We start from the raw sequence: 13,167 nt of genomic DNA on the forward strand, positions 1-13,167 counted from the left end.
AATATGTTTAGATAGTATTCTACTAGTGAATTTGAACTGGGTGAAGATAAAACTGCCACTTTAAGATAAAACAGTTTTTATCTTAAATATAAACTGTTTACATGATTCGTACAGTTATGGCTAAATTACTGTTCTGAATATATAGTTTCTTTTTCAGTAAAATGCCGTTTTTTGCATCAGTATTCTCCAGCTGGTGATTAATCAATTACTTAATTGACAATTATTTCTATAATCGATTCATCATGATTAATCCGATTAATTGTTTCAGCTCTATAGCTCAACCGTGCTTTTTATGTGGCAACATGAGAAATCAAGAAAATGGAGGATCATAGCACAAAAAATGAGTGGGGGGAAAAAAAATCCAAATAAGTTCCGATTAACGTAGAACGCTGGTGTGAGTTGAACTGTGAGTGTGGTGCTGAGAGAAAAATGTTTTGTTGAAACAATATAGAAACAGAGCAACTCAACTTTGTGAATTCAAACAATGGCTATTTGTAGTGTATATGATAATGTGGATGATCAAAATATGCAAAACTAGTAATTATGTTGAAATTATTAACCATACAGACTATGGTTACATATTTGCCTAGCTGGTTAAAAGGTGAAATTATAAAATATAAAACAAGAATCATGCAGCTCAGCAAGAGTTATCTGTTTGGCTTCAGTTTATAGACAGATATTTTTTTTTTACAATCTTTCATGAACACAATATTTAGTTTAATCTTTTATTGTCAATAGAAGATAATGACTAATTTTAGAAGCACAATATCTGTAGCTACATTTATTACATGACGTATGTTTAATGTGCTAGAAAAGGAAGAAGCCCTTAAAATTATAACTGTTACAAGCAAAACTCCTGTCCAACAAGAAATGCACTGCGTGTCGTGTTTTACATGTCAAACGCCGCACAGAAACCCCCTACAGTGAGTCAAGAGCTGAACTGCTTTTTCTCCAGTATGCCACGTGACAAGAGCGCCCGTTTTCATTGGTCCGCCCCTGTTTCGTGTTTATTTCCGGAAGTGAGTTAGTTGTCACTGTCAGACTTTCCAGGCAACCAAATCGCTAACCTACGGCGACGCATTGACAGGTAAACAGTCGAAGTTCAGCTACATTCAGACCAGTTCGTGTATATTTATAAAGCCATCTGATAACTCTGTGTTTGCCCTACCGAACTATTCCTGCTTGCGGCTGTACATTTAGCCAGTTAGCCAGTTAGCTGTGGTTGCTCTCTGTTAGCTGACGTCATGGACTTTTGTCTTTATGTAGTAGGGGAAATAACACATTTAGTCGCAGTCCACGACTGGGACAATAGTGTGGGTCTTTCTGCGATATGAAGTATGTTTGAACTGACGTGAAAGGCGTTTTATCAGAATGCTAACACGGTGAGATGGAGCCACGACGTCGTAAAAGTGACGTAGGAACCCTTCTCATTCGCTTACAAATGTCGCGTGTTGGAGAAATGATCATTGAAACGAGCTGTTTACGAGCTAGTCTCTATCCTACACACACAGCAAACGTGTCGGTGTCATTAACCTGTTGTCACTGTGTTGTAGCCTCCCCTCTGCAGGTGTGCCCCTTTCCACATAATGGCCCATTGGTTTCACAGAAACCCGCTGAAGGCAACAGCGCCGGTGTCCTTTAACTTCTATGGCGTGGCAGGGAGCCCGGCTGCCAACAAGATATGCAAGTAAGTCTAATGTTCACCAGCTGAAACAGCAACGTCATCACCGAACATGTTCCTCTGGCTGGTTACTGTTAGACTTAATATACAACACTTTGGCGTTGATTTGATTACACATGTGGGCTGACTACCTCAATGTGGCAGCACACTCAATATGGACGTCAAATACTACAGAAAACGGAAAGATACACAGACATAACAGTAAGATTTCTACCAGGTTAAAAAAGCAAAACAAAAACAACAAAAAAATGCAAGTGTTTATCAGTTCACTGTAATAATTGTTAGTGGTGGGACATCAATTAAAAAATATTAAAGGGAATAATTGTACAAACGTAGCACCTCAATCAAAAAAGAAAAGATGAAGAAAGGTTACAAAAGAACAAATCAGAACTAATGGAACAGCTATTAAGAGCACCACAATTCTAGAAATATAAATGGAAACATTAGGGAACATTTAGCAATAAACAAGATGTCTTTCAAGCAGGAAAAAAGTGACAGGTGTAAGTGTTCAACAGGGTTTGATTGGTGTCAAATTGAAATGGTTTGTCGACTCGGTTCCCAGGCTGTATCGGCCCATGTTGGGGTTGCACAACATGTTCTGGACGTGTCATCACCACAGTTTTAAAGCTACAGTGTGTAACTTTGAGATACAATTATGTACATTTTACATATTTGTTGAAACTATCACCATGTTGTTACAGTATGGTATGAGACGGACAGACTCCCACTACTAACTAGAAACAACCAGTCAGAGCCAGGAGCCGGGTCTTAGTGCTGACAATTACAATCTTGTGTGGCGCTGCTCATTCCTCGTCCCTTTCTCTGTTTGCTCTCTGCTAAGCTGCAGTTTTTTCCTGTCAGCAAAGTCTATCATGAATGGTAAGGGTAGTTAGCACAGCCACCTTTGACAGCGGATAAACAATTTTTATGTTGCAGTAAGTTGTTTCTTTGCCATTAGCACATTTAGCAGCGAGTACACAAGGATGAATATCAGCGCTAAGACCCTCCTCTTGGCTCTGATTGGTTGGTTTTGGTTGGGAGCGGTGCATTACTCCATATGGAAATAGTAGCACCGGAAGGAGCTGGAGGAGATAAATCTTTTTCACAGATGATCTCTCTCATAACAATCTGTCAGGATATAGTAAGAATTTCAAGAAATATGTTTATATATATATATATATATATATATATATATTTCTTATAAAAGTCACATATAGCAGCTTTAATGTGAGGATTCTTTAGAAGGCAACAATTGTCTACTAATGTTGCAGATTTTATGAGTCTGCATATTGCTTATCCAGCATCACTGTAGCAAATTACCAACATTATCCTCAACACTGTGGTAAACATGAGATAAGGGGACCGATCTACACCATGCCGGGCGGTTCAGAAAGGAAGTGGGAGGATCCAGATTTATACCCAAAGGGCTCAATCTGTACCGACCCTGTAAACACAGTCGGCTCATTTCAGCTCTACCAGGAGCAGCTCACAGTTTCCTGTCTCTGTCTCTCATCATATCAACACGGACGCCTTCATATGCTCCTGTGTTTCTGTTCATCAAGACTCGCAGCTTTAAAGAAACTATTACATTCACACACGTTAAGCTGGATCGCAAAATAAGGAAGGCGTTTTTAATGTCCCCATAGTCCGCTCTGAAAGCGCCCTTTATCACTGCCTGTTGAGGTTTTAACCAGAAATCATTTGAATAAAAAAAACCCAACCAGAAGTAATTGAATCCTCTTCATTTGGTGATGGAAGTCAATGGGAAAATGACAGTGAAAATAATAGTCCTAATATTTTTTGAAAGGTAAATAATCCGATGTGATAAAAAGTGTTGTTGATTTAACGGATGGTGTCAGTAGAAGACATCTTTTTAAAAAGTAACAACAACTTTTCCTCACTTGGAGCATAGAATATTGCTTTGCTGCCCCTCCCCTACCTGTTACTGAGCACTTCAGGTAGCTGAAAGGTGGTAATTACATTGACTATGCTTTTACCAAGTATAAAGATGAGATAAAATATTTCCAGTTGCAAAAAGCAGATGGTCATAGTTTGGGACCTAAAGAAGAGCCATCCATCACTTTTATTAAGTAGCACTGTTTGAAAACCACAACCGGTAAGCTAACACGCTAGCTGGAGAGCTGTTCTACATAGAAATCAATCATGTAATGCATTTTTGTTTTAAAAAGAGTAGTGGTGATGCCATCATCAGTCAAGCTGTTCTATTTTTACTTCAGGTTATCATACCATCGTGACCCTCAGACCAGCCCAGGTCTGATACAGCAGGTGTTTCATAACGCTGTGGAAACTGACCGATATTCTGGCTCTTCTTAGTATTTTTTTGTACATTTTTAAAAATCAATAAAATTTTGTTTATTTCTATTGCACCAATTCACAACAAATGTCTTCCTGAGGCACTTTACAAAAAAAAAAAAGTCCTTTCAATTCAGTCACAATTGATCGTAGATGTCAAACAGAGAATTTCAATCGGTTATTCATTCTGAACAAAAGTCTGTTGGTATTTGAGCGACAACATCGTCAGCTGATTTCTGTCCGTGTGATGCGTTTAGTGACCTGAGGACGACCAGAGCGAGGCTGCTGGAGATGTTCACCGACTCCACCTGCACCCCGGAGATCTTGAAGAACGCCTCGGATGCGTACTTCTCTCTGCTGCAAGGCAAGTGCACTCACGTCGGCCATGTTGTTTTCAGCATGTTTTTCTATAAACGGACAGTTATTGAAAGGAAATAAGCGCAGAGGTCTGTTTATGCCTTTCAACGATGCACGTTGGCTCTCTCTCTCTCTCTTTTTTATAAGAAACTGTAAAAATACTCTAATCGTAATTTTTGTTTCATATACAGTACAGACCAAAAGTTTGGACACACAGTTGTGTCCAAACTTTTGGTCTGTACTGTAGCTGTGTAACAGTATCAAACTTTGCTGCACAATAAATTGTCCAAGAAGTCATTGCCATAAACAATTATATTGTGGTTTTGAGACCATTTTCAAGCAGCTTAATGATAATGGCATAACAATGCAAGAACACATTCTGAAAGATTAATAAATTTGAAATTCTAACAAATATTTAACGCTGGACCAGGAAGACATTTTCAATATCCAAAATAAGTAAATAAATAAAGAAAGCAACAGAAACAAGAAATAAAATGAATTAGTCTTTCAAAAAAGGACTAGTTGAGACCAAAGCACCAGACTGAAGACTTTTGTCATCCATTTTTTGGTAGAAAGATAGAGCACGTAACAATAAATTGTACAAATAAAAAATTTCTATTAGCTCGTCTTAATTTATCATGTGCTTAATTGATTTACTGCTTAAAATATGATAATTTTCTTGTAGATCGTATTTATTTTATTCATATAACACCATTTCCTTACAGCAGACTATTGTCAATGTGGGTTGTTATCCTTTGCATATGAAAAGCCAGTTACTACACAACCGAAATGGCAGAGACGCAAAATTGCCAGATGCTACCCAACAAGCACCCTTATATTTCATTCCTCAACTTGCACCTACCTGACGTCTTCAGTGTTTGTTGTGCCGTGACCAACAGGCCTCATCTCGTCCCTGGATGGAACTACACAGGAGAACAAGATGAGGTTCATCCAGAACTTTAAGTGGACCGACACTTTACAAGGAAACATCCCAAGGTATCAAACGGCATCTTTGAGGAAGCTGTGGTGGTTTTGAGGCCCCTTGTGGACAGAGTTAACCTGATCTGATTGACATAATGTTCAGATTGTTGTTTTGTAGAAATCCTAACTCCTGGTTTCTCTTTGGCCTGCTGTTAGTGCCCAGCAGGATGCCGTCTTTGAGCTGGTCTCTATGGCCTTCAATTTAGCCGTCTGGTACACCAAGTTTGCCTCAAGACTAGCTGGGAAGGAAAAGTAAGTGTCTTTGTTGCTTTTCTAGCATGTAAAAGAAACAAGTTTTTGCAACTCTGTATTATTAATACCTCTGATACCTCAGAGGTATTATTGCTTAAGTGTTGCTTAAGCAGTCTGTTCACTAGCTGGCTACTTTATTAGGTACACCCTGTTAGTACTGCATTAAAACCCCTTTTGCCTTCAGTAAAACACCCTGTGGGTGCATTCACACTAGCCCTGTTTAGCCTGCTTTAATCAGACAGGAGATTTTGAGATCAGTTGAATGGCCTTTCATCCATATCTAGTTTGTACTTCAGGAAGTTATCTAAATGCTTGAATGCACTGAGTTGATGCGGGGTTATTTACTGATTCAGCATTTTATGTTAATAACCAATTGAACTGATGTACCTAATAAAGTGGCCAGTGAGTGGATCTATGCAGTAACACTGTTGTTGCTGATTGTTTTTGTTTTTTAGTGAAAAAAATGCAAACAGAACTTCATACAAGGGGAAAAAAATGGATATGCTACTGTTAAAAAGTTTGAAATTAATTATTGATGAACAAAATGTTGTTTCTGACTTAAACCTGTGAGATTAGCAATAAACTGCCTGGGTTGTGTGTTTGTTGACTGTTTTGAGCTGACAGTTGGTTCCCCTAGTCACCCAAATATACCAACTGACCACACAGAAAATGACGAGGATATTCTTGTAGCATACTGACGGCCATGTTTGCCTCTCCAAAAGCATAACAGAGCCTGAAGCCAAGGACGTTCACAAGAGCCTGAAGGTTGCTGCTGGAATCTTCAAAACTCTCAAGGTGAAGCGGATGCACCGCGAGTTTAAACTTCCAACATTTGGCTGCTAGATCTCGGCACCAACTCTGCATATTTCTGAAAGCGGACACGTGACAGATCAATGAGCTGTAAATTAAAAATAAAAAAAAAGTTTTTGTATCTCTCCCATAGGAGGTCCACGTTCCCCGCCTCATCACCCCGGCTGAAAAGGGCCGAGACCTGGAGCCCAGAGTGATGGACGCGTATATCATCCAGTGCCAAGCCGAGGCACAGGAAGGTACCGTTGGACTAAATCACCAGGGAGATAAAAAGCCTGACCTTTAATTACTTGGACTGCATCTCAAACTTGATAACACAATGTTTCTTTAACAACAAATAAAACTTAATCTTATCTGTCTGACCATAAAATTGATAAAAACAACGATAGTACTTAAGTGTGTGAGAGGGTGAAAGAAGTGAATGCCGTTAGTTTTTAGTCACATCTCGTTTAATTCCAACATTTTACTCTTCTCTATTTAATTTTTTTTTAATATGTAAGATTTTGGTGTTGTGCTGAATCATTTTAAACAGAACTGACTTTTAAAAATCTAACATTCAGTTTAATTTTTCCAGTGACGATTGCCAGAGCCATCGAGCTGAAGCACAACGCCTCCCTGATTGCAGCTTTGGCTTTTGAGACGGCGAACTTCTATCAGAAAGCTGGTCAGTGTTTTTATACCAGCAGGTAAAAACAAACAAACAAACAAACAGCATATTTAAAACAAGACATCAGCACCTCAGAAGGGTTTTAAGTTCATTTTCCTTGCGCTTTGCAAAAACACAAAGTCTTACCAAGTCTTATTTAGTTAAAATATCTTAGCACACTTGAAATACGAAAACGTTAATTTAAAAGTAACATTTTAGCAACATATATAAACTTGTTCTAAGTCAATAATTTGTCAATATACTGTAGATTAAAAAATTACAGATTCTTTCACATATAAGATAAGTTGCCTGCCCACTCGGTGACATCTGCACATCTGGCACGTGCGGTTGCCAATAGTAACCCCACTGTTGATAACTTAGCAACTTTGTCGCTGTATTTTGCAACCTTTTAGACAAAAACCCCCCCCAAAAAATGGCAATATGGCATTTTACGCGGCCATATTGTTTGGTAGTGTAAAATGTTTCTAACATTTGATCCTGTGGGTTTATTGTTACTCTGATAGTTTTGTGGTAAAACCTTGTTTTTATCTGTGCCGGTGCAGACCACACACTGAACACCCTGGAGCCGGAGTGCAGCAGCAAGTGGAGGAAGTATCTGCAGCTGAAGCAGTACTTCTACATGGCTTATGTAAGCTGACACACATTTGCAGCTTCGCTTTGGATGGGAACAAAAAACAAAAACAAAACACGTTTAACCATGAAAGGTCCCAACGGTTTCTGCTTTCCTTTGCAGGCGTTCTGCTACCACGGCCAGACGCTGCTGGCCAGCGACAAATGTGGAGAGTCTATAAGATCCCTACAGGAGGCCGAAAAATGTACGCGCTTCTTTCATACTGTGCTTTATTGAGAGCATACGTTGTTTGTGACCTTAGAGATGTTATACTGTAACTTTACACATGCCATCATGCGTCGGTGAGCTACATGTTGCGGCGTTTCCTCTCCACTTGAGTCAGAACGAATGACTGCCAGTGATGCCACAGGTGCTTCCTGTGTGTTTGCTTCTTGTTTCCTGCCTCTGTGTATTTAAAGGGGCAGTATTATGTATTTTCCAGGCACATGGGGCCATTTGATAGCTAAATTAAGTAACTGTTACCATCTGTTGCTATATTTATCAAATTTGACTTCAAAGATATTTGACTTCATAATCTAAAACCTTGAAAATGGGCCGCTGTTGCTTTAAGAACTCCTGCTCTTTTTGAAAGTCCGCCTTCAGGAACTCGTCACAACACGACTCCTTTATGAACCCTTTGAAAATGTTTTTCATCAACTTTATTTATAAAGCACACAGCTGATACAAAGCTGTGTGCTTTGACTTATTTATTTCATAAATAAGATAAAATATTTTTTTATCTTGTTCATCAGTAATAAATAAGATAAAAGAAATGATAAAAATAGAGGAACAAAGCGAAGCACACAATAATGAGTTAAAAACTAAATTCCAAACACAATAAAACAATACAACTAATCAGATATAATCAATACCAATAAAGATGAAGTAAAATCAAGTCTCAGATGAGTTGAAAGCCAATGAATAAAAGTAAGTTTTCAGACGGGTTTTCAAAATGGACAGTGAAGGAGCTTTCACTGAGAAGTAGCTCCTATAATGAGCTCAGCAGATGGGTAGTTCCACAAGGAGTTTGATAATTGCTGCCTCTAGTTTGAAGGAGCTGAGCGGGGAGTCAGAAGGGAGGGCTTAAGCTCTGAAACCGCCTCGAAACTTGTGCTAGGTCCAGCCAGATGTTTTGCACAGCCGAATGGTTGCCATGGGAGACTAAAGGACATGCATGAAAGAATCAAGGCAACACTCCAGATATGTTTTTCTAGAGGGAATAAAACATTTCCATCATACTGCCCTGTTATGTACACATCCAGTCATGAGTTGTGAGAGGTCTTTTCCTCCCCGACAACGCTGTGCTCCCTGTATGTTGTGGGTTTTAACACAGTGTGTGTTCAGGTTACTCCCGTGCGGAGGCGCTGTGTAAAGAGTACCGTCAGACCAAAGGGCCCGGCACCACGGCCAAGCCGTCAGAGCAGCTGTTCTTCCTCAAGCTGGGCGCGCTCATTAAAACCACGCTGGAGAAGTGCCAGAGAGAGAACGGCTTCATGTGAGTCACACACACACACACACGCACACCCACACGCACACCCACGCACCTGCGCGCACATTTTACTGCTGACTCAGCTGCAGTGCTCTCTGGTGGTTTGTCGTTGAAACACCTCCGTCTGACATGAACCAGAGAACCCTGTTACATATTGTGCTACATTATTAAATGTAGCACAATAAAAGAATAAAAAGTTATATACAAAGAAACAGAATTTCAAAAAAAAGAACAGCAATGTATATTTACACGTTCAAAGGAGTGGATAGAAACATCAACTTCTTTTTACACTCACCCCTCTTACATCAGTAGCATTGTCCATTAAATCATCCAATTATATTAACTTGGGTATAATATTCTTTCTTAGTATTTGCTCATAAAAGTCTTTAAAACTTCTAAAATATCTTCAGTAGATCTTTGAAGACATTGGAAAACACAATGTTAGTGTTTTAGCAGTCGTTGCTGTGGATACTCTTGGTCGCAACTGCACTGTCACAGCAGCTGATCGAACGTTAGTCAGTTTTACAGTAGCAAGCAGCTGAGAAGAACGTGAACAATCCAAAGTTCTCCTGTTTTTTTTGTTTATTTAATGTTCTTCCGGATGTCGTTCCACAGATACTTCCATAAGGTTCCTGCTGAGCCTCCCCAGCTGGAGCTGAAGGCCAGCTACGGTCTGGCGGAGCCGGTCCCCTTCGAGCTGCCGCCCCTCAGCGAGCAGTGCACTCCTGAGGTCTACGCCACCTTCGACCTCACCAAGGGAGCCAAAAATGACAAGGTGTGCCGTCGGTTTATGCATCCATGCAGTAATCTACTAATACCGGTCTATAAAAGCCTCGCTAGTGTTTTTGTTCAAACATCATTAGAACTCTTTAGTCTTGAAAGGTGCAGTAGGAAACTTTTGTAAAAAAAAATACTAATATTTTGCATATTTGTTGAAACTCTTATCACTATGTTCTGAGAGTAAATGAGACAGATAATTTGTGAAAAAATCATGCTCCTGTGTCGTTGCCATGTCGTCCTACTGCCATCCGCATAAATGTACAGCTCGGTCAGAAACAACCAATCAGAGCCAAAATGAGGGTCTTAGCGCTGACAATCATCCTCGTGTACATGCTATTCATCCCTTCCTCTGTGCTTTTTATTATTTATTTAACCTTTTATTTAACCAGGTAAGTTGATTGAGAACAAATTCTCATTTTCAACATCTTTCTGCTACACTACAGCTGGTTCCACACAACGGAGTCTGTCATGAATAGCTAAGGGTAGTTAGCATAGCCACTGATGATGGCAGAAGTTTCTCCGCCATTAACAAATGAAGGAGTGCGTACATGAGTATGATTGACAGTGTTAAGATCCTCTTTGCTCTGATTGGTAGTGGTGTATTTCTGCAGATGGCAGGGATTATTTCACATATTGTCCGTCTCACATTACGCTGTTATGACATTAACAGCTTTGAGAAATATGTACAAAACACATCTTTGTAAAATTTTATACTGCAGCTTCAAGTCACGTTATGCTAATACGGCTTGATTCAGACATGCTAAACAGCTTTTATTAAAAGCTGACCTCGTACAGTGTTCATGTCTTACTGTGCTCTACTGTCCCACCAGGCCAAGCTCAAGGAAGAGGAGGTGAAGCCGGTGAAGGAGCCTGATTTGAAGCCCCAGAAGGACACAGGCTGTGTTCTCTCCTAGAGCCTCCATCTTTGCATCAACCATGCTGAAGAAACATCGTTTATAAAGACAGCATCTGTTTATCTTCCTCCATCGACTTTTTTCCCCCCACTATTAATCCATGGTATTTTACATTCATGCTGAAACATGTTCTTTATATTTGGATGTGATCCACTACCAGAACAACCTGACTCGTGTAAAATCTGCTCCAGACGGTATGATAGGCAGGCCCACAATTCAATCCTATCTGTGTGCTGAAACCTGCAAAAGATGGCAAGTTGAAGCACTAGTCCAAGAAAAAGAAAAGAAAAGAATAGAAAGCCCATCCCATCTGATGTTCCTCTGGAGTTAAATTGAAGACATGCAGCGAGTGTGTTTACCGTGTGTGTTGTCGAACGGGAATATTGTGGCTTGTTTTGGGATAAGAACTTTTACCATACGCAGTTCCCTCTACCCAAGACAGTAAATTCTCCAAAACCGGTTAATAGGAGACAGATGGGTGGACCAAACCATCCTGACCTATGAGCTGCAGGAAGAGAAACAAGTTTTATGTGTTCGGTTCTGTAACACGATCCAGAATTTCAACCCGAAGAAAAGCACTTATTGCACTCCAACTATAAAACGTTTGTTTGGAATGTTCATCACTACAGGTATAACTTATCCCGACTGAGAAAAAGCATACGTACAATCCTTCTGAGTACTACCTGAATACAGAGTATCTGAGCTGAGAGGTTTTCCCTCTATCACATTATCCAATCATTTATAATGACAAGAAATCCAAGAGACACCGGACTGTGTGTATTGATGGTGAATTTACTTTGTTTTAGCTGTAGTCGTTGATGATTTGATTTGATTTAGATCACATGTATTGTAGTTTCTCTTTTTTGTATGTGACATTAAGCTGTTTTCTACATGTACTGTTCCTTTAAAGAGACCCTACTATTGCTGGATATGGCTAAATATTACATTGAGGTGACAAAACTCAGACACACATGTGAGCCTGTTTGATATGTTTTGGTTCTTGAACATTATAGGAGACAATCTAACACTTAGCATAGAGTTCAGTGCAGCTGAAAGGCAATGTTTCTGATGGATATTAGAACTCAGCATACAATGCTAACCATGTAACCTTCTCAGTAGCTGTTGTTTATAGTAGGCACCTTGTTCTGTAGGTATGAACTGAGCGGCGATGGTCTGTTATTGATATCACCGTATTAAACAGTCGGCAACATCTTCTATTGAACTATACCTACAGTTTAAAGTCCTTGTAGAGAGAGATGTAAAAGAATATCCGTAGCAATCTCAGAGTTCTCCCTACGCCACCTGTTGCTACGCACGGCTAGCCATCTAGCTTAAAAAGGTTACTATAAGAACAACTAGAAAAGTATCCAGAATTGTTCAACCTCCAGCTTTCTAATGTAAGGAACACCTAAAGCCAGTAAAAATATCAAGTCAAGTTATATGACGAGTCAAAAATAAACAGTGACACTGAACCCATCACTCTTTCTAAAACTAGCTAGCATGCTAACAGAAGCACGTACTGTTGGAGCAGATCAACATCGATGCCCGCTTCCTGCAATAAGCAAACTACTACTAATTTATTTGGGTTGTGTTTTCTATAATTTTCCTTCCGGCTGTGTTTCAAAATACTACAAAGTGTTGGCGGTAACAATATGGCAATGTAGAATGGGGGGGAATTTTTTCGAAGCAGGAGGAAAAATTGTTTTAACTCAAATCGGTTGTCATGTTATGCTACCATTTTCCTTTGAAAATGTAACTTTGTAAATGTGAATGCCACAAAGACATGGTATGTTTTAGACTGGGTCATCATGTAGTCCTGAGTGGCTCTAAGAGACAGAAACAGCAGAATCTGCCTCCGCAGTAGTTTTAGATCTTCCTGCAGAGCAGCTTCACTGGAGTCGCCCCCGCTGTCCGACCTCTGCCCGCTTTGACAATGAAATCTAAATCAGTAAGTTAGAAACCGCTGGAAACTTGTATAGACTGTATAAAGCTGCTTCCATGCACCAACCTAACCCACCCTGTTGTATTCATAGCACATTGGAACCTCTCTACTCAGCAGATTTTAAAGTTGAGCTGGTTTAGACATGTAGTTCGTTGCACTTGGAGAAACGGATTTAGCTTCTTGAGGTGCCGCAGGCGTCGGCCCGGTGCTAATTGTGCGCATCCATTCTTCATGAGGGCGCCACACCGTTGCTGAAGTGTGAACACCTTCCTTTTCTTCCTCCTCCTCCTCCTCATGTGGTGTCCTTCATGTAAAATGTAACCCATGTGGTATTAAATCAGTCAGAAAAGTTGCCATCTATAACGTGTTGT

General features: G+C 39.9%; 1 protein-coding gene across 1 annotated transcript; it reads left to right on the forward strand.

The window, feature by feature from the left end:
• The first annotated feature begins 977 nt into the window (after nucleotides 1-977).
• Nucleotides 978-13,147, forward strand: brox (BRO1 domain and CAAX motif containing). Its single transcript, XM_032584704.1, has 13 exons — nucleotides 978-1,087; nucleotides 1,554-1,687; nucleotides 4,252-4,358; nucleotides 5,251-5,347; nucleotides 5,489-5,584; nucleotides 6,307-6,379; nucleotides 6,528-6,633; nucleotides 6,969-7,058; nucleotides 7,604-7,689; nucleotides 7,795-7,876; nucleotides 9,016-9,166; nucleotides 9,776-9,935; nucleotides 10,771-13,147. Exons 2-13 carry the CDS (start codon nucleotides 1,587-1,589, stop codon nucleotides 10,852-10,854), a joined length of 1,233 nt encoding a protein of 410 aa, XP_032440595.1. The 5' UTR covers nucleotides 978-1,087; nucleotides 1,554-1,586; the 3' UTR covers nucleotides 10,855-13,147.
• The last annotated feature ends 20 nt before the right edge of the window (nucleotides 13,148-13,167 follow it).

This window comes from Xiphophorus hellerii, chromosome 15, assembly GCF_003331165.1.
Source record: "Xiphophorus hellerii strain 12219 chromosome 15, Xiphophorus_hellerii-4.1, whole genome shotgun sequence".
NCBI lineage: Eukaryota > Metazoa > Chordata > Actinopteri > Cyprinodontiformes > Poeciliidae > Xiphophorus > Xiphophorus hellerii.